Here is a 22,107-nt window from a genome sequence, read left to right on the forward strand (position 1 = left end):
CTGTGTAAACTTAAACTACAAACCTTAAAATATTGCTCATCCGACCTAAAAATATTGCTCATCCGACCTAAAAATATTGCTTAACTGACCAAAAAATATTGCTCAACCGACCTAAAATGAATGCTTATCTAACCTAAAATTGTTGCTCTATCAACCTAAAATATATTCCCAACTGATCTAAAATATGTTAATAACCGACCTAAATATATTTCCAATCTTTAGGTCAGTTTGGGACATTTCGCTAATCCAACCTACAGATTTTTAGGTCGGAAAAACGTCAGGTTCGTTTCCTCTAGGTTCGATGAGCGGGTACCGATCGTTCTTTGACTAAGAACAGAACGGAACAGGACGGAACGGAACAAGAACGGAATGAGAACAGAACGATCAGTGGAAGGTCCTCGTCCTAGAACGGAACAGAATCAATCAGGCTTAACTTTCCGACACAGTCCAATGAAATTGCTACACAGGTAATTTCTCAGCCAGGCTTAATTTCCCGGTTCTAAAGGACACACAGTCCAAATCTTAACTTGTATAATTCAACGAGGACTCAAGCTATATTCGATTCAATGCTAAATCAACTAGCTAAGATCTCCACTTGCAATATTTCAACGAGAACCAAAGCTGTCTTCCAAGCTTACTTAGGTTTCTGATGTCGTAATCAAAAGCAGAATAATAATCAACTAACTTTATTCCATAGCTTAGGTTACAAAGTTTACAGGAATTCATGTAATTCAATTCCTACGATGTTATTGATATCACATGATTAAGACCATAGTATTACGTATTTATCTCACAGTTTAAGTTTAAGTACATATTCAAAGGATTGAAGAGAATAGATATAACGCAAAAAATCTATCTCTGTCGATCCATATTATATAAAGCGTAATTCAAGTATGTTGCATGATTTGAGATAATCATGTTAGGTATTAGATTGAAAAGCAGTTTCAGTGAATAATCTCAATATATTCTAAGTTTAAAACATTAAATCATTTATAACGTACACTCTAAAAAAATTGGAAATTTTCATCTTACAAAATGTGTTGGAGCACCAGACTCAAATTCACCTTCGTAGAATCATTTGTTAAATTTTGTAAAATGTTGTTGACTTTAAAAATCACTATAGTAAAATAAAGAGATCTAAAAATGGATATTTCTAACATTTATTTAAAAACGAGAGTTTTGAAATATTTGCACTTAAGGCGGAGTTAAAATTGGTTGATTAAATTAACAAAGGAATAAATGCTGAGTATTTGGGGGTACTTCATGGGAGTGATGTAGAGCTTCATGTTGGTGGAGCAGATCAACAGGAGCGTTGCGCTGAGTATCTGCGTCATCATCATAAAGGAGTCAAGAGGCTCCCTGTGTCGGAGCTGTTACCGGCTCAACTCTCTAAACCTGACTGAGCTGGGATGTGTTATAGAGGGGTGAGGCGGGAAACGGATGAGCGGGGTTTGACATGTGGGTGCTACATGGAGGAAATGGATAAACACGTCTTGAGAAAAGGCTACAGCATTTGAGTCAGTAAAATCGTCTTCCTTATATTTCGAATTTGTTTTAACAAATGTATTTTCATTATTTTTAATTGAATGTTTGTTACATGATCTATCAACCAGAGTTAGTTCCCCCCACTAAAGTTTGTCTGAAGTGGCTTCAATCAGCCGCAGTGCAAGGTTTAAAAATTACTATTCGTCAAAATTTGTTGATTGTCCTTCAACTTCTGCACAACTATGTGATCAATTGTTACGTGATCTTTCATCTTCAAATCTTGACCCATCAACAGACGCTGTTACAGGTGGCACCACCTTCTACATTAATAATACAAATACATGAAATAAATTTGATATAAACAGTTTAACAGAAATAAAAAATCTAAATACAAATCTTTAAAGAAACATGCGGCATAACTTTTAAATACATTTTATAACAGTTCAAAGCTTATAGGACAGGACATCAATTGATCACCAATTTAAACAACATAAGTAGATTCTGCAGTCTGAATTGTGGAAGATTTAGCTTTGCATTGATACTCTCGTTAATGTCCAAAAATTGGAATCCTTGTGCCTAATTACCTATAAATCAACATACTTGAGGCTTTAGGGCATAAACTTTTCAGGAATTTCTTGTTTAATTGTGTCCTGTTGTAATTTCAAGTTCATTTAACAGTGTAAATAAAGCATGTGAAAACGTAAAAAAAAATGTTGTATTTTTAACAAAAAGTGGCCGTGCACATTTGCTCCGATCTATTTGAACTTGCATTTTGAAGTTACAATACATATTAGTGAGTTCGCATGCAAAAAATCAGCGTCCTATGAGAATACAAGTTGTGTTTTAACACTGTTTAAATTTTTTGTAGAGTAATAAGACTTATGCCCCCCCCCTTTATCTAGATTACTATGGGCCTCTGTATTTATTACATGTATACTCAAGCTGGATTGGATCGTTAGGCTTTATTTCTCGACTTGGGTGCTATGAACTGTATGGTACTATATACAAGTTGAGAACCCTTGGGTTGGGTTCACAATACCAAACCTTTGGAAACAATATAACCAACCTTTGGCCCTAAGAGAAAACCAACCATTGCAGCAAGATTAGCAACCTTTTATCAACAAGATACTTAAACTTAAGGCCAACAGGATACCCAACCTTTGACCTACCAAATATGCAAACTTTGGCCAACAAAATACCAAAACTTTACCCAAAAAGATTAGCAACCTTTAAAACCTTGGCCAACTACCTGGACACTCAACCTTTACAAGGTTGAAAATAAAAAAACCAGGCCAAAAAACTCCACTACAACCCACTAAAAAACCTGAACCTTAGACCAACAAGATACCCAACCGGTGCCATGACAAACTCCTGAAAGACAAACTCCGGAAAGACAAACTCCTGAAAGACAAACCCCTGACAAGACAAACTCCTGAAAATACAAACTCCTGAAAGACAAACTCCTTAAATTATGAAATTTTTCTCTGAATGAAATATGATAAAATTCATAAACTCCGCAAATATCGTAGAAAAAATTCTCAATCTTTAGTAATTTGAATATGCTTCGAGCAGCAAAGTATTACAATGATCAGAATAACCAGCAAATTTATTATTATTTATTTTTTATTATTTAGGGTTAGGTTAGGTTAAGACACTTTCTGAGCCGAGCGCTGCGGCTAGGACAGGTTAGGGGGCCGAGCGCTGCGGCCACATGGTCAATTATATCCATGTCTAACATTTAAGATCCATGTACAAAACTGATAAGAGGGGGGGGGTCCAAAAATCGTTCTCTAGGAAATTACCTAATTGTATAATTAGAATAGAATATAATTTAGATTTTGATTTTTTTAAATTTGATATTATGGAGTTTGTATTTCAGAAGTTTTTATTTTCAGGAGTTTGTCTCGTCAGGAGTTTGTCTTTCAGGAGTTTGTCATGGCGCCCGTCGCCTACCCAACCTTTGACTAACAAAATACCCAACATTTGGTCAACACGATGGCCCACATTTGGTCAACAAGATGACCAACATTTGGCCGACAAGATAAGGAACCTTTGCGAAAATATAAGCAACTACTTTAATAAGAAAACCAACCTTGGCAAATAGACAACCAACATTTGATTGAAAAACGATATGTTAACACTCAAAATTTATTTTCACGAGTTTACAAATATATCACAATGTTAAGGAAGATTTTCCATACTAGAAGCTGCCTTTCAGATTAAGATTAGTATACTAAATCCGTTTATACATTAACAATAACAGATAAGACATTAGATGTCGTCTGTAATACTTAGATTAAAATGAAAGCATAAGACGACCTTACTTCTAAATATATTTCTCGTATCTGCTGACATCATGCGATAAAAGATTGTGATCCAAATCTGGAAACAAAACTCACGAACTGGTAAATTGATTGGTCAAATATATTTGTTTTGGTAAGTTGCTTGATAAAAAAAAGTGGTATAAAAATGTCCATGCTTAGGAACTATGAATGAATCATTACAAAATAAAACTTAAATAGCATAAAATCTCTTATATAAAGATCCATGTTTTGTGTATTCATTGAAATTAAATATTGATTAAGATATGAGTTTTTCAGTATAAAATATTTGGTATCAATGTAAAACCACACACTGTTTCCAAATAAGTTTGGCTAGCTCCAAGAAAAACGACTTTTTAATGCATAATTTCTAGCAACTACATATTTTATATGTAAACGAATATTTGACACTGTAGCCCCACAATTTTTCGTTCAAAAAATAATTTGTATTGCATTTTTTATTTTTAGATAGGCTGATCAATTCAATACAGTACATCGAGGTATTTCATTAGTCCAAATTGAGTAGATTAGAAGTATCCCTAGATAAATAAGACTAAATAGCTAAAGTCGTCTTCACTATACCAGAGCGTTTCACCTGAACTTTAAAATATGAATTTAGCTCTGTTATAGCCACGTCCAGAATTTACATTGAGTAAAAGAGTAGTAGCAATTGTATTGTTTATACTCTGTACAAAATTTTTGGGCGAAATGGGATTCCTGTTGTGTGCAATGTCCCGTAAAATTCCAAAACAGAGAGAGGGGGATTGAATTTTGTAGATCCAGAATAATAATTAAATTAGTATTTATTTAGGGTTAGGTTAGGTTCAGACACTTTCTGGTCCGAGCGCTGCGGCTAGGATAGGTGGCCAAGCGCTGCAGCCACGGGTTAGGTTAAGTTATGACACTTTCTGGGCCGAGCGCTAGGGCAGGATAGGGGCCGAGCGCTGCGTCAACATGTCTTACATTTAAGACCCCACCAGCTGCCAGTCTCTACGCAGGCATCCCACAGATATTATTTTTCTGGATCTACAAAATTCAATCCCCCTTCTCTGTGTTTTGGAATTTTACGGGGCATTGCACACAAAAGGAATCCCACTCCGCCAAAGGTATGGGGTGTTTTGTTTTGTATAGAGGACTAGTAAAACACACAATTCAGAAAGACAAGATACTGATCAGTTAAATTTGTTTCCAATAGAGTACAGATTGACCCCGAGAAGTAAAACGTATTCATTGACCTCTTTGTATGACGTGTTCATGAATGTTTAGTCTGCTTAAACAATCTTTTCTTGTGTATCTAATGTCGTCGTTATTGGGGTTCATTTTAAAAAGTTTAAAAGTTAAACATAAAGAAACTCGAGTAGTGTAATCATTATGGATATTTTTACGAAGGCTCAGCCCTGGTTTCTACGGAATGATGATTAATGAATTGATTTGTTTGATTCATCGAATAGTTTGAGACATATGAAGAGGAGTTTGCATTAATTCAAGAGTTGCATCCTTCAGGTTGGCTCCTCTAAACATATAGTTGTAGTTAATTAGATATTAATTATATAGGACTACAGTTTAAACATATAGTTAATTAGATATTAAATATATAGGACTACAGTTTAAACATATAGTTAATTAGATATTAAATATATAGGACTACAGCTTAATCATATAGTTGGTTAGACATTAAACAGATAGGTCTACAGTTTTAACATAAAAATTAATACAAGCTTTGTATTGTAATTTGCAAAAAGATCTGTCAATGCTTCATAATTTATTTACACACTTTCATTTAACTCTCTATGTTTTGTAGCAATAAATTTTTATATTTAGGACAAGGAGTTACCCTGTATTGTATTTCTAGTCCTTAGTACTTTTTATCTTTTGCAATTTGATCTTCATTTGAAAATCTCCTCTCTTCCAGCGTGTTTTTAGCTCTATGCTCTATGCGCTATATGCTCTACGCTGAATACTCTATATTATCTATGCTCTGAGCTCTGCGCTTAATACTTTTAGATCTAATCTCTAATCTCTAATCTCTAATCTCTAATCTCTAATCTCTAATCTCTAATCTCTAATCTCTAATCTCTAATCTCTAATCTCTAATCTCTAATCTCTAAAGATTTGCATTCCTGATTTCGAACAATTGACATTTTCACTTTAGTTTCCAGAATCTTATATTTTGATTTTAATTTTAACAGTGATACCTTAAGTATCTGGAAAAAAATTAAACATAAGAAATTAATAATTTAATCTTGTTTCTTGTGCATGTGATTTATTTTAAAAAATGTAATATTATGCATACTTTAAATAATTTTAAATTGATAAAGTAAGAAAAAAAATCTTTAAAATTTTCAACCTTGCAAACCTTTGGGAGGATTTACTGGTCGCTTTAAGAGAATGTTGAAAAGTTATTTCCCCCCTCTCCCCTTTCAAAATTAATTTTTTCCCCTAGTATGTAAGGAATTTCCCCACCCCTCTCAAAATTTATTTTATAAGGAATTTTAGGGTTTCTTTAATCAATACTTTTCGGGAAAAATTACATACAGTCCTATTCTATATAACCTGGAATAATAAAAATGAATTTATTTCTTTAAAGTTGCGGCATTCATTCATTAGAGGTAACCCGATTTTAGCGATATTTTTTAAGAAACAGTTATCGCAAAATAGTATTTCAAAAATGTGGTTTGCCATTTTTTACTCTCAAAAATACCAGAGATATTACGAATTTTGTTTATATTTCAATTCATTAAACAAAACCATGAAACTGTCTCATTCTAACCGAAATCATGCATATCTCCGGTAATTATAAAAGCACAAGAATGGCAGACCACATTATGGAATTGCAGGACTAGGGCTATTTTGTGATTATTGTATGACATGTGGCCAGATTAAAGTAGTATAAAAGGGGGAATATGGCCATGCTAGTTACATTTTTTTCCCCCAAATCTTCGAGAGTAGGGGGGAATTCCTAAAAAAATGTGCCCCTAGATAAAGTACCTGCTAACACAGCCATCCTTAGATCACAATTTTGCATATTCACATTTTTTAAGGTTGCAACTCTTAGGTTGATTCCTAGGGTAAACAAAAATTTAACAATGAGATTTAATTGGATCAAAGACATGAACAAAATTGGAAGAAAGTAGACAAAATTTGATTAACGAGACGAATCCGATCAATATGAAAAAAATGATCAAACTATATATAAATGACATTAAAGAAGACAAAAACCAGATTAAACGGGACGACAGTATAGACAGTATAGATTTCAGAAAAACAAATTTGATCAAACGGGAAACTGACACCAAAGAAGACAAAATTAGATCAAAGAGGACAACTGTAGAAAAAAAGAGGACAACTGTAGAAAAAAGAGGACAACTGTAAAAAAAAAGAAGACAACTGTAGAAAAAAAGAGGACAACTGTAGAAAAAATAAGAAAACTGTAGAACAAAAGAGGACAAAATAAATTATTTCCAATTAAAGAGAAAAGGGTAAATGCACAATATTACACACCTGCCATGGTGCTATTTTCTAGATTAGCCCCCCTTAAGTTTGCACCTGAAATAAGAAGATATTTGATGTTCAGAAATTCTTTTTTTTAAGTCATTCTTTGTCAGAACAAATAAAAGGTGGAGAACAACTCGAAAATTTGCTTGTGAATCTGACATGCTACTCCAAAGAAAGATCGTCAAAAAATGGTCCAAGGGACAAAATCTAAACAAAAACTTTTTAAAAATCTTTTGCTCTCAAAAACTAAATCTAAACTGTTGAAAAAAAGAGATTATAAAAAATGTCCTAATTCATCAAGTTTTAGCATAATAATAAGCGAAAAAAGGGAAATACAATTCTAGAATTCTTCTTTTGTTAAAAAATAAGTAAATCTTAAAGAATTGTTTATGACCCGGAACAGGATCCGCCAAATAGGTTGTGTAGTACAATAGATGGCAACATAGAATGCGTACACTTTCAGTACAGCTGTATTTACGTCATAAGTGTCAACTCAAATTGTGTCTGAAAAAAAAAACTATAAATAAAAGTGATAATGTAAGACTAAAGAGCTAATATTTTAGTGAAATCAGTGCAATTTTATATATTCTTTTTTCTGTTTTCACACTTCATCATTTAACGTTCTATTAACTAAATAACAGGGTTGAAACTGATTTTGTCCATGGCCCTTTAACTTTGTAAATTGGCAATTATAACGTTATAACATATTTCAGAAATGTTTAATGATAAATTTGGGGTAGTGCTCTGGAAAGGTCTAATCGAGGATAAACCCGCAGATCCAGGGGAAAATACAGGCAACAAGAAAAGTTAGTTTTCTAATGAAATGTCTTCTTCTCAGGATATTCAATTTTTTCACAAATGTCGTATTTTACAATTTTCGGGAACACATAAGAAATATATAAAATTTTAAATAGTATTTAAATTATGAAATTAATGGAAAACTTATATAGATATATATTATATACAGGGTGTCCAAACAAACATTTGCAGTAGGAGTATTGGGTACTGAGGCAACAATTTTATTTATATTTTCACAATTATGGTAACATTAGAAAGCTCTATATTTCAGATATTTCAAGGCATTCTGTTTATATTACAATTACTTTTTCAAGTATATGAGCCGAAAAATCGATTTCCCGTATTTTTCAAAAGATTTTTTACATATTATTTTCATTTATTTCATACATAACCTAAAATTGACAAATTTTTATACATCTTTTTAAGTAAGCTATTGGTCTGATGCTTTTTATAGGCCAACATTTTGGATCTGCAAAATAATTCGTGGGACAACTTTTATATTATATATGAATTTCGCAAATATGTGCGTCTGTGTGATTTGTTTGTATATTTGTTTTAACAACAACAAACAACAGATTTTTTTAATTTTCAAAATCCATCAAGGTACTTTAAAGGTATAATATGGACAAGTACTAAGTCAACATTACATTATTATGAATGAAATGAAATTTTTTGGTTTTTATTGATTAGATTTTTTCATTTAAAGGCGAAGAACTTGTTTCGTCCACCCCCTGGGACATCCAGATTTAAAGTACAAAAAGAAGAAGTGTGGCTCATTTCTTTGAAAATTGACGAGACTAATAAAATCCATGTGTTCCCACAGACATTATTAACCTTTTTGTGAAAATCCTGTTTTTCCAAAGAATAAAGCACCTAAATGTAGTAGTGAACAAACTTAGTCATCACATGATAAGAAATTTGAAGCAAAAGGGTCAATCTATTTTGTATTAAATGATTAAAAATATTTTTTGTATTTTTATTATTGTTTTTTTGTTGTTGTTGTGTATGATGATATAATGTGTGTACTTTAGCCATTGTTAAACCCACCAAAACTACGTTACTTTTAAGACAGAGAAATCAAACTGATTTTTTGTAAAATTTGTATATTGTATGAGTAGAGGACGGCCTGTGTATATTGTATGAGTGGAGGACGGCCTGTGTATATTGTAGGAGTAGAGGACGGCCTGTGTATATTGTATGAGTAGAGGACGGCCTGTGTTTCAAAAAATTAGACGTCTGAATTTTCAAAAAACTAACTGGCTTTAGAAATTGAACAGAAAACCTATAATAACCTAAAAACATTTACTTTATTGCTCTTCCTTTGGCACCTGGACGCCCTATCCCCCCACCCTCAGACTATTTAGTTTACATAGATATACAGAGAAAAAAAGAATCAGGCCACCAAACGACAGTAAATATACTGTATGTAATTTTGAGTTGTAAATATTTTTTACGTGTTCCCACAAAGACGACATTTATCTAAGCTGAATCTTGGAAATCGTATCAACTAATTAGAGAACATGTCGTCTTTCTTTTTACATTTGACACTTGTGACGTTGTGCGCAGTTGGTCGAATTTTCTGTTGCCATCTATTGTACTTGACAATCTATTTCGGATCCGCATCAAAATCAAATGGATCCTAACGAACAGTGTTTCGGATCCGTATCATTTTGATGCGGATCCGCATCCGTGATGATGGATCCGGATCCTGACTCTGATACGGATCCGGATCCGAGGTAACTTTTGATTCTATGAATCGGATTTTCTCTTTTAAATGTTATGCAAGGTTATAATTTATAAACTATAGTAATCCTAAAGTTAAAAAGTTGAAAAATTTTCGTCATGTAAATAATACATTTACGAACCATTTTGATTTATTTATTCCATGGTTTTGGTTAATTTTTGGCGCTACCCGGATCCATATCAACGTTTCCTGATACGGATCCGGATCCGGATCCGACCAAATGATACGGATCCGAAACGCTGCTAACGAAAGAATACAATTATCTTTAAAATTTTCCACTTTTTTAAAGGTTTAAACAGGCCTGACCTTCTAGGTTTGCACTAGTGCCTGCTGGATCCTCAAAATTAGCATTTGTAAGATTTACTCCTTCAAGATTAGCACAGAGCATCTTTACCCCCAGCATTTGTGCTCCCTACAATAGATACAATACGCTAGGTATAAGTAAGCTATATTTGTGCTCACTACAATAGATACAATACGCTAGGTATAAGTAAGCTATATTTGTGCTCCCTACAACAGATACAATAAGCTAGGTATAAGTAAGCTATATTTGTGCTCCCTACAATAGATACAATAAGCTAGGTATAAGTAAGCTATATTAAACATTTAAAATAGTTACCCACAGGCCACAAAGAATGAGACTTCAGAGACAGCTTTACAAAATGTGTAGTCTGATTACGATACCCCGCAACTGTACGATTGTCTTGTTTGTTTCTTTATTATTAAATACGCCATGAAAGAGAAGACTACAACAATAAGACATAAATAACAACCTGTAACTTTTTAAGGTTTCTGACTTCAATTTAGTCGTTAATGGCATACGATTCTTTTTTCAGCTGCAGGGAAAATAGTTGTATGAACAACGACTTAAAAAATCCCTACAGTCGTTTCTCAAGTCTTATCTTAATTGTGCATATCCTTTATGTAGACAGATGTCAGAAAAATAAATGTGAACAGGAAATCAAGGTTATTTTTGCCCCAAACTCACCTCCATTAGCGCGTAGGATAAATCAGCACGCTCGAGTTGACACCAGGACAAATTAGCTCCAGTTAAACGCGCGCGAGAAAGGTTCGCGTACTTGAAGTTAATACCCCTGAGATCAAGACGGGATAGATCAGCTGACTCCAGGTTTACACCCTAGGGATTATATACTTACTAAAATACAAATATTCAAAAGTACTAGCCCCCTAACATTGAATTGAAAATATTAGATTAGTGATCTTCTGTTCGGTGAAAGGGGAAACACTTGCCAATTGAAGTTTCAATTTTTCAATTTTTCCTTCCAAATTTTGAAAAATCAAGGGGAGAATTCTTGAATAGCAATAATTCAACCTACACAACCCCCCCCCTCCCCCCCACCAATACCATTCTCAAAAATCAAATCTGTAAGTAGGTTAAGAAAATTAAGCGGGCTTTTTTTGCGATTGCCCTTTTTCATCGAATTATGACGTTTCGGCGAAAAGAAAGATAAGAAAATAAAATAAAAAAACTTTTAACGCGGAATCCTCGTATTCCCCCCCCCCCCGCTTCGAGAGACTTTCTTCGGGAATGACGCTTCATTTAAAAAGTGGGATGTCCAATTCACATCTGTAGCTTTTATAATTTTTTCATATGAAAATCACAAATAGGAAGATATCTTTGTTTTACAATTCTGAAAAGAGTTCCAAAAAATTCTATCATTGCCTCTGCAGGGTAAATCAGCAACTCAATTCAAAAAAGAAATAATAAATTTTAAAATTATAAAATAAGGATACATAACTTATCCTTAATGGAACAAAAGTATAAAGCGTACCTTTGTGAATTGGACATGGCAATCTTTGAAGGGAGGGTCACCCGAAATTATACATTATACAATAAGTACATACCTGGAACCTTAGCCCTGTATCTCCTCTACCGGAACCGGAACTAGAACTCATCAAGGCATCAATTACATCTCTTCTAGTCAAGGATCTATCATCTCTAGGATAAAATTAATCATCAGAAAAAGTAGTTGTACACGATATTTTAAGATGAATAGGTGTGGAATTTTTCTCGAAAACTTTGCAGATCGGGTGGTTATTTTATATATCCGTTCCTAGGGACTGTTGGGGGAATTATAGCTAGGTAGTGTTGGTCAAAAGGCGGAAAAAAACCTATCAATGTTAATTTTATATCATATACTAAAAGATAAACTCAAATTTTCGGCCAAAAAAAGGCTTACAAATTTACAATTCTGAATCTAGAGCACATCCTCCTCGCAAGTGCAAATGCCAAGTTTTAGATTCAAACATAAGGTCAAGTATTAGGTTTTTTTATTTATGAATCAGAAAAAAATGAATAAAGTAATCTTTTTTATAGATGCTAATTTTTGTAAACTTTTTGTTCTGAGTTAGATTTCAACTAATGATGGTCCTATAAGTACCATTGAAAAAAAAATCAAATTTTAAAGAAAAAAAACTACCTTGGGATTGAATTCTGCGCCACTATTTGTTCCAAGCGGGGAATTAACGATTCTATTCCAAAATATCTAGCTTCCTCCAGTATACCTGGACATTTAAAGGGACTTTATGCGTAATTTACAGTGAATCTAAATATTAAATAAAAAGATGGAAATACCCGATTAACAACAGTAGCATTTAAACCTTAATCTTATAAAAAAATACATTTATTTGGAAAAAATGGTAATAATTATAATAATCTCTAGTTATGACCTGAATTAATTATTAAAACAACTTCAGGATTTAGGTTTGGACCAATTATCTAGATCCAACATTTAGGATTCAGGTTTGGATCAACAAACTGCCCTACCTTCAGAATTCAGGGTATCAATTAACTAATCTAACTTCAGGATTCAGGTTTGGATCAATAAACTGCCTTTCTTTCAGGATTCAGGTTTGAGTCGATAAAACCATCCTAAATTCAGAAATTAGGTTTGGATGGATCATTTAACTGCCATACCATCAGGATTCAGGTTGGGATCTTTAACTGTCCTACCTTCAGGATTAAGGTTTATATCAATTAAATATTCTTCCTTCAGGATTCAGGTTTGGATCAATTAACTTTTCTACCTTCAGGATTCAGGTTTAGATCAATTCACTTTTCTACCTTCAGGATTCAGAGAGTTGGATCAATTAACTAGATCCTACCTTCAGGATTCAGGTTTGGATCAATTAACTGCTCAACTTTCAGGATTCAGGTTTGAGATCAATTCACTTTTCTACCTTCAGGATTCAGAGAGTTGGATCAATTAACTAGATCCTACCTTCAGGATTCAGGTTTGGATCAATTAACTGCTCAACTTTCAGGATTCAGGTTTGTAACAATTCCAAACTCCAAAAGTGTACTCTATGTAATCTCTAACTTGCACTAGATCTCTGAATCTATTTCTCTACCCATTTATGATTAACACAACCATTCATATTCAGAGTATATCTGACACTAATTATATTTAAACGAGACTGACCCATGGTCAGATCATTGAACTTAATATTAGCAAATAATATCTTAATATCTCCTCGATCACATGATAAGCCATCATATAAACTCATCCTGTTATTTCTAATTGTGTACAAGAGACATATCTTCATAATTCAGGTTTGGATAAATTAACTGCCCTACTTTTAGAATTCAAGTTTGGATGGATCAATTAACTGCTCTACCTACATGAATCAGATTTGGATCCTCTAACTGCCCTACCTTCAGGATTCAGATTTGTATCAACTGACTATGCTACCTTTAGCATTCAGGTTTGACTCAATAAACTGCCCTACCTTCAGGATTCAGGTTTGGGTGGATCAATTAACTGCTCTACCTGCAGGATTCAGGTTTGGATTAATACAGCCCTACCTTCATGATTTAGGTTTGGATCAATTAACTACACCAGTTTCAGGATTCAGGTTTGGATCAATAAACTGCCCTACCTTCAGGATTCAGGTTTGGATCAAAAAACCGTCCTAATTTCAGTGTTCAGGTTTGGATCAATTAACTAGATTCTACCTTTAGGATTCAGTATTAGAACAATAAACTGCCATTCCTTCAGGATTTATGTTTGGATCAATTAACTGATCTACCACCAGGATTCAGGTTTGGATCACCCTACCTTCAGGATTCAGGTTTGGATCAATTATAAGGTTTCCAGTCCGCAGATAATTCAGGATGGGCTCAAAATATTTTGGACTCCTGAACAGTTTAAAAATAAATTTATGACATGACATGCCTAAAAGCAAAGGTTATTTGACCAAGTTGTTTGATCATTGTAGTTTTTTTCTATAAAAAAAAGCAGCAATTTATGAACTACAGGTTTCCCATAAAAATTACAGTTGAAAGACAACTTTAAGGCTCTTTGCCGACTATCTAAAGACTTAGTGTGTATCCAAATAAGGTTCAGCTATGCTATTCGTAAGGTTCTCAGCAGTCACACCACAGCTTTTAGGATAAATCTTTTGTTATTAGATAGCTGGCAAAAATATAAGACTATCTTTTGGTCGTCTCTAAACTGTAATGTTTACTGGGACACCCTGTAATAAATATCGCAATAACTCTAATTCATGTCTTGTATAAATATATACAAACTTAAAGTACTATCGGAGTAAGGCATTTGTCTTATCTAAATGAATTCACCTGTCTATAAGAAATGCTCCTGAGCTATCTGTAGATCCAGGTTTCAAAGATTTAGGATTTGCAAACATTCTTGCAAGCATACAGCTGGGTTCTCGATTCAGTGTACTCCTGGTATAGATAAATAACACTGAGTGTTCACCAGAATATAGTGGAATGATTGTCGTCTTCATTATTTTTTTACAAAGTGAAATGTCTCCGAGGATTTTGTGTAGTAATTGATTTGTTTCTTAAACTGCACCTTGAACATTTTCAGGATTAAAGTAGTTTTAACAGTTTTGAATTTTTAAAATCCATAGCAAAATTTCAGAATTTAATTTCTTTTAAATAACGAGTAATGTTGTATTTTACTTCTCTGTTATTAAATAAGTTTTTGTGAAAACCAAGAAAAATTTACTTTGTAATAAAGGAACTGTATACATATTTTAAGTGACCCTTCATTATTCACAGCGTTACCATTTACTTAGAACATTTATGTCATTGTGTTGACTTTTGACTTATTTAAGTTATATTCTTTGTCTCTGTTGCATAAAATTCCACACAAGTAACTTCTACCGAGAACTAACAATTTTTTAAGATATATTTTAATATTATTTTTGAATAGACAAAGCCAATGTTGTGAATCTGAAGTGTTTATTTATTTACCTGCATGTTGCAAACTTCTGGCCTCCAACATTTAAACTAATCCAGTCATTTTCAGACATTTTCTTTGTCTGAAAAATTGAATATTTTTATATTCACACTTTTCTGTCTACCTAGATCTCAAATCATAAACAACATAAAATCGTCCAAAGTTCAGAACTAAATGATGAAGCGTCCGATTTTTTAAATTTTTCGGCCAACTTTAATTCCTAAACTTTATATTATAAAAACAATTTAGTATTTTATCAATATATTATAAACTAATAAGAACGGTGATTCAAAGAAAGACATGATAAAATTTAGACGAATTCTTTTGTTATCTGAGGTTCAGAAGAATCGCCAGCATGAAAATAATAATATGAATAAATTCTGATATTTTCATCCAATTCACGCCTATTTGATCCAGATCAAAGCACTTTAGATTTTTTATTATTATCTGCTCTCGAATATATTTTGAATTTCAAGTTATGAACTATATCTATCTATTTATTATAACAATTGAGTAGTTTAATAACAATTTATTGTAGACTAGCAATGACTAGAATTCAAGTAAAGACATGTTAATAAATAATCTAAACATAAATATATATATTTTTTCTTCTAAATTTGACTCACAGCTCTAAAGGAAGATTGACACCACTACGAAAAAAAAAACTAAGTGGAAGATCTATATTATTTCAAACATCCGGATTCCGGGCAGTCTGCTCAAAACATTCGGATTCCGGGCAATGTGCCTAAAACATCCGGATTCCGGGCAGTGTGCTCAAAACATCCGGATTCAGGGCAGTGTGCTTAAACCATCCGGTTCCGGGCAGTGTGCTAAAAACGGTTTGAAATTAAAGGGACTGTAAACGAATTGTTATTTGAACCTCAATTTATGCCAGATTTTTCCCTGATTAACAACGGTACCAAAGCTGAAAACTTTAGAATTGGATACCCTTAATCTCAATCGCTTAATCTGAAGAATTATTAATATTCAGCTAGAAAAACATGGATAACCCCAATATATTACAAAACAAATGTTTTAAGGGTACCATAGTAAACCAGACTTGTAACTGTTTATCTGAAGGAACACTTGAAAGTCCCGTTAAGCAAATATACTTTTTAAGTAGTTTGGCATACTATTCAGAAGCGTTTGAGGATCAAGCATGCTGCCAGGAAGTCTAGTATTTTGTTAATAAAATACTAAGAAAATCAAATGATAAAGTAGTCGAGCATGCTATCGAGTAATTAAGCATTCTGAGTAATCAATCATGCTGTGGAGTAATCAGTTATGCTGTTGGGTATCTAGCATGCTGTTGAGTAATCAAGCATGCTGTTAAGTACCTAGGATGCTGTTTGGTATTTAAGCATGCTGTTAAGTATCTAGGATGCTGTTGTAAGTATCCAGCATGAATTTATTATTCAAGCATGATGTTAAATATCTAGCATGCTGTTGAGTATCCAGCATGAATTTGATATTCAAGCATGCTGTTAAGTATCTAGGATGCTGTTAAGTATTAAGTATTCAGTTTGATATTCAAGCACGCTCTTAAGTATCTAGCATGCTGTTGGGTATCTGTCATGAATTTGATAATCAAGCATGCTGTTGAGTATCTAGCATGCTATTGAGAATCTAGCATGCTGTTGAGTATCTAGCATGCTGTTGAGTATCTAGCATGAATTTGATATTCAAGCATGCTGTTGAGTATATAGCATGCTATTGAGTATCTAGCATGCTGTTGAGTAACTAGCATGCTGTTGAGTAACTAGCATGCTGTTGAGTATAGTTTAGGGCAGATAACTCTCTTGTTGAGTGCATCTGTATAGAACTTCTCGTAGTGTTCATGAAGAGAAGGAGTGTGAGCTTCTAGGAACCACGAATCCGCATCTGAACAGAGGGACATATATTTTTATGATTACTAAACTATACCCCACCCTTTCATCCCATAGGGGAAATTATTTTTGAAGATCTGGGGGAAAAATGGAAAATATGATTTCAACTTGCATGTTTTCCAGCCTTTAAGATACATTAAGCTGTTTTTTTAAAAATTTTCCCTGATTATGTCTTTTTCCTGAAAAAACATACATATTACCTAATATACGGGGGGAAAAAAAACAATACAAACAGAGGAAAAAACAATACATACAGTACAGAGGAAAAAAACAATACATACAGAGGAAAAAAACATACATTCAGAGGAAAAAACAATACATACAGAGGAAAAAACAATACATACAGAGGAAAAACAATTTATACAGAGGAAAAAAAACAATATATACAGAGGAAAAACAATACATACAGAGGAAAAAACAATATATACAGAGGAAAAAACAATACATACAGAGGAAAAACAATACATACAGAGAAAAAAAACAATACATAAAGAGGAAAAAACAATACATACAGAGGAAAAAACAATACATACAGAGAAAAAAACAACACATACAGAGGAAAAAACAATACATACAGAGGAAAAAACAGTACATACAGAGAAAAAAACAATACATACAGAGGAAAAAAACAATACATACAGAGGAATAAACTATACATACAGAGGAAAAAACAATACATACAGAGGAAAAAACAATACATACAGAGGAAAAAAACAATACATACAGAGGAAAAAAACAATTCATACAGAGGAAATAACAAATATAAATTTAAAAAAAGGAGCGATGTACACTATTTGTTTTTGTTTATTTCTTCGAGTAATAAAAAATTGTCAAAAAATAAAAAAAAACATTTAAAAAAAATTAAACTCCTATTCAAATTAAAAAGACACATAAACAAATATTGATATTAAAAAACAGTCTAATATATCGCTGCAAAAAAGTTAGGGTTAGTTTATTGTTAAAAAACAGTATTCTTCTATATAAGAAAAGTCCTTTGAAACAATTTAAAATAAAACGTTGATAAGAGAATTTAATTTTTTTGGATATTGTTAATTTTGAACAATATTAATATCCAATGCTTGTTCTCTATATATTAAAGTTATCCCTACAGGGTATACCTATTGAGGGATATCGACGAGAAATTAAAATTATCCGTTGATTTGAATAAAACAGAGATCAATGCTTCATCCCGAGATTCACATCACAAAACTTCCGACTTAAGGGTTACGCCTTCCAGGGATCGAATTTGAGCCAGGTCACTGAACTAAATGCTGCCGGTTCAAATTTAAATCACTGATTCAAAGCTTTAAATATTCAAGAGGGTTTGAATCGGTGATTCGAGATTTGAACCGGCGGTAGCTAGTTAAGCGATCTCTCCAATTAATTCAATTCGATCCCAGGGTAAACGATTTTAGATACCCTGGGCCTGGGACCGAATTTACAATACAGTTTGTAAAAATGATTTCTCTACAAGATGTAAAAATTTAAAAATCTCTTTTAAATTTTTAACATAATAAATAGAATTTGTATTATAGGGAGCTAAAGATCAAGAAGAGATTAGGACTATTTAGCTTTTAAATTGGAACATATTTACAAGATATCTTTTTTACTACCTGTATTGTGTGTCTAAAAAGTCCGTATTAAAACGTTAAAAACTGTAATATTTGGTGCAAACTTTTTTCTAAGGATGTTTTCTGTGCTCGCATCGGTAAACAACACAAGGACTGGACAGTGTACACCGGACATCTTTATGTTTATGTTTTACCTCCATGAAAACTACATGGTGTTCCGATAAACATGGATAATATGTGACGTGACGGTCCTGCATTATCGTATTTTAAAACTACAGGGTGTTCCGATAAACATGGATAATATGTGACGTGACGGTCCTGCATTATCGTATTATAAAACTACAGGGTGTTCCGATAAACATGGATATTATGTGACGTGACGGTCACATACTAGTCTCGGGATTTTTAAAAAGTGGCCTTCAACACTGACAGAGATATAGAGAAAATTTTAGAATAGATATCGAGATCAATGCTTAATCCTCTCTTTTTTACTAATCTCCAGACTAATTTAGTCTCTATAACTTTTGAAAAACCGGTTTTTATTTTCCCGCATTTGTGATATATCAATTGGACTAATGATCGATTGAACACACGTAAGTTTTGGATTAATGTTTATTAAGACTAACTTTCAAAAGGACTTTAGTCCTCAAATGTGATAAAATATGTTTTTAATAAGTTCATATAAACATGATTAGCATCGTATCTGTATTTAATCAAACGTATCTTTATTACATGTAATAGGAAATGTAATATCCAACAAGAGCGGATAAAAAAGAAAATTAAAAGTTTCCACAGTGGATATTTGGATTAAGCGATCAGGATCAAGGGTATCCAATTCTACAGTTTTCAGTTCAGGTTTCAATTTTGCATTCTTTATTATGCCATTTTTCAAAGATCTAAAAGAAGAAGGGGGAAATTTTGTAAACGCTTAAAAGACATATAATCCTGTTTTTGAAAACTTTCTGTCAGTTGTCATCAATCGGAAATCAAAGTATGAAAACTACAATTCTTACATATTTATCCTTCTTCTTGTAATAAGATTTCTCCACTGGTTGCTGAACCTCCATTTTCCTATTCCTTTTCTCTGCTTCCTCTTCTTCTTCGATCTCTTCCCTACCTCTTATTTTAAAAATGTAATTTTAAAAAGTTCAATAAAAAATAAAATCTTGTCTTGATAATCTAAAAGTAAGGGACAAGACTGTGAGGTTAATACTGTTGGTTGGGATAGATTCCCCAGAAGTCAAGTTATGTTTCCACGAAGCGCCATTTTATGTTGTAGATTTTCTCTTAATTGGTGAAAATAAATTTAATTTTGGGTAAAGTATCAATCAGGATGAAAAATTTACATTTTCTTGTCCAATTTTTCGTTATTTTCCCTCCCTGTTTAATGTAAAACATGCACTGAAATAAAAAACTATTTCTGAAAGGGGTGGGACTTTTTATAAAAGAAAATATATCCCTGTATATACCTCGGCTTAATTGAAGTACTGAATTCCTTTCTAAGAAACCTGGACTTCTTACTAGGAATAGTTTCTAGATGTTCCTTTACAGTATACCGTTCCATGTTCCTCTCACACGGGGGGATCCAGTCAGGATTATTCAGGTTCACCCTGTATACTCATAATGTTTACTTTATTCTGGTTCACCCTGTATACAGATATTATTTACTTTATTCAGGTTCACCCTGTATACAGATAGTTTTTACTTTATTCAGGTTCACCCTGTATACAGATAGTGTTTACTTTATTCAGGTTTACCCTGTATACAGATACAATTTACTTTATTTTGGTTCACCCTGTATACAGATAGTGTTTACTTTATTCAAGTTCACCCTGTATACAGATAGTGCTTACTTTATTCTGGTTCACCCTGTATACAGATAGTGTTTACTTTATTCAGGTTTACCCTGTATACAGCTAGTGTTTACTTTATTCAGGTTCACGCTGTGAAATAATACATTTATTTAATTGTAATTTTACCTGTGTTCTATATGAGTTGCTTCTGTTCTCTCAAACTGTGATATTTTATGATGAAGTTTCAGGTTTTGAGGGAAACTGAATAACCAGCCGTCATGGGGACTGATATACTCCTGATATACAAAGGAACTGAACACTCACCACAATTCTAATTTTCAAACACTTGCATCTTTGCAACCTGATGTCGCAGACCTTTCAAACTATAAATTTTGCAACATCAATAAGTTACTAAAATCAATTGTTACACCATCATGTTGCTGAGGTAAAGAGATTAGTAAACTCTATTAAGAAAACTCATTGAGATGCACATAAAATAAAATTCAAAGGGTATGAATAGAATAATCCCCCCTCCCAACTCCGCATTCCCTCAGGGGGAAAGTGGGCAAAAAAAAGAACTTCCAACTTGCAAATGTTAATAACCCTTAAAATCAAATTTAATGATAAAAAACATTTTTTTCACTAAAGCGGATAAAAATGATTTTTGAAGAGGGATCAAGGGAAATAATATTAATTTATTTTACCGCCTTCTGTCCAACATTACCGACCTATGATTTACTGACAGAGGGAGGTTAAGTTACTTAACGTCCCTTGGGACTGTTATGTAAAATAACCACCCGTTCTGCATAGTTTTCGGGAAAAAATTGGCGCATTTTCATCTCAAAAGACGATACCATTGTGTACAACTACTTTTTCGGGAAATTAAAATTTTTACTTAATCACGGGTTCCCTCGAATAATTTTGTCTAAAAAATTGATCCCGGGAACCCCTGGTAGAGTAAAATTCTCTTAACTTCCCTATAAAGTAGTTGTAAATAATAATTAAACTTGTAAGTATTTAGAATTCACCTTAAACTCAATTTTCTTTCCGTAAAGGGGTGCAAGGTACTTGTAATGGTACATCAAGTTGTCCCAGAACAAGTAGGTCTTGGCGGTCTTCCCGCAGATCAGATGTTTACTCAGGTTCTTCTTCCGAGCTCCAGTCTCACCACGTAGCGCATTCTGGAACAGGAGGGATAGAAATATCTTGTTCTTTGGAGTAATCGCTATAAGAAAGAATAAGTAAGAACCCATTTCACGCACTGTAAAAAATGGACCCGGATCCATCTGATGAATGTTTTTTTAAGTTTTGCTGATTGCTTTTTCTCGGAGAGGTCCAAAAAGCGTTCTCTAGAAAATTACTAATTCCTCCCAATTTTACTAGTTCGCCACTTGTCATCCTAATTACCCAGTTTTCTTTTATTTCTCGATTCCATGATAACATAAAAACAATTCTTACACTTATCTAATTCAAAGTCGAGAAAAGGTTAGAAAAGGGGGGGAACAATTCCTCGACCCCCCCCTCTCTTCCCTTAACAACCTTGTTAGGAATTTTTGTTGCTAATAATCCATGATCGCGCCGCAAACACGTTTGTAAGTGATATCAGAGGGTTTAGAGAAGCGAATCGTTTTCCATTAAAACAAAATCAAGCTTTGTAAAATAACTTGCAAATGCTTCGTCATGAAGTACGAAGGTCATATACACTAACTATCCTCCTTTTAACTATGCTTAAATTGCTGAATCTGCAGTTTGTTTTGAATTTATAAACAGCTGTTCGAGGAGGAGA

The 22,107-nt window shown here is 33.1% G+C and overlaps 2 protein-coding genes and 1 long non-coding RNA gene across 6 annotated transcripts; all 3 read right to left on the minus strand.

The window, feature by feature from the left end:
* Nucleotides 1-3,617: 3,617 nt before the first annotated feature.
* LOC111707552 (uncharacterized) lies at nucleotides 3,618-5,315 on the minus strand. 4 transcript variants are annotated; one of them, XR_002766470.1, is made up of 2 exons: nucleotides 4,903-5,315; nucleotides 3,618-4,492 (listed from the first exon to the last, which is right to left on the minus strand). It is a non-coding gene; the product is annotated as an uncharacterized LOC111707552 (long non-coding RNA). The 4 variants fall into 4 exon arrangements; XR_002766469.1 differs by having other exon boundaries at nucleotides 4,889-5,315; XR_002766468.1 differs by having other exon boundaries at nucleotides 3,618-4,523; nucleotides 4,889-5,315.
* A 1,435-nt stretch (nucleotides 5,316-6,750) lies between these two features.
* LOC111707551 (BTB/POZ domain-containing protein KCTD9) lies at nucleotides 6,751-15,188 on the minus strand. Its single transcript, XM_023480666.1, has 9 exons — nucleotides 15,086-15,188; nucleotides 14,444-14,551; nucleotides 13,923-14,002; nucleotides 12,285-12,369; nucleotides 11,710-11,803; nucleotides 10,832-10,981; nucleotides 10,150-10,255; nucleotides 7,308-7,352; nucleotides 6,751-6,869 (listed from the first exon to the last, which is right to left on the minus strand). Exons 1-9 carry the CDS (start codon nucleotides 15,142-15,144, stop codon nucleotides 6,766-6,768), a joined length of 831 nt encoding a protein of 276 aa, XP_023336434.1. The 5' UTR covers nucleotides 15,145-15,188; the 3' UTR covers nucleotides 6,751-6,765.
* A 364-nt stretch (nucleotides 15,189-15,552) lies between these two features.
* On the minus strand, nucleotides 15,553-21,574 carry LOC111707550 (uncharacterized). Its single transcript, XM_023480665.1, has 5 exons — nucleotides 21,350-21,574; nucleotides 20,508-20,617; nucleotides 19,998-20,138; nucleotides 19,542-19,647; nucleotides 15,553-15,901 (listed from the first exon to the last, which is right to left on the minus strand). The coding sequence occupies exons 1-5, from the start codon at nucleotides 21,572-21,574 to the stop codon at nucleotides 15,875-15,877; spliced, it is 609 nt and encodes a 202-aa protein (XP_023336433.1). The 3' UTR covers nucleotides 15,553-15,874.
* Between the last annotated feature and the right edge of the window lie 533 nt (nucleotides 21,575-22,107).

This window comes from Eurytemora carolleeae, unplaced genomic scaffold (assembly GCF_000591075.1).
Source record: "Eurytemora carolleeae unplaced genomic scaffold, Eaff_2.0 scaffold772, whole genome shotgun sequence".
Classification (NCBI taxonomy): Eukaryota; Metazoa; Arthropoda; class Copepoda; order Calanoida; family Temoridae; genus Eurytemora; species Eurytemora carolleeae.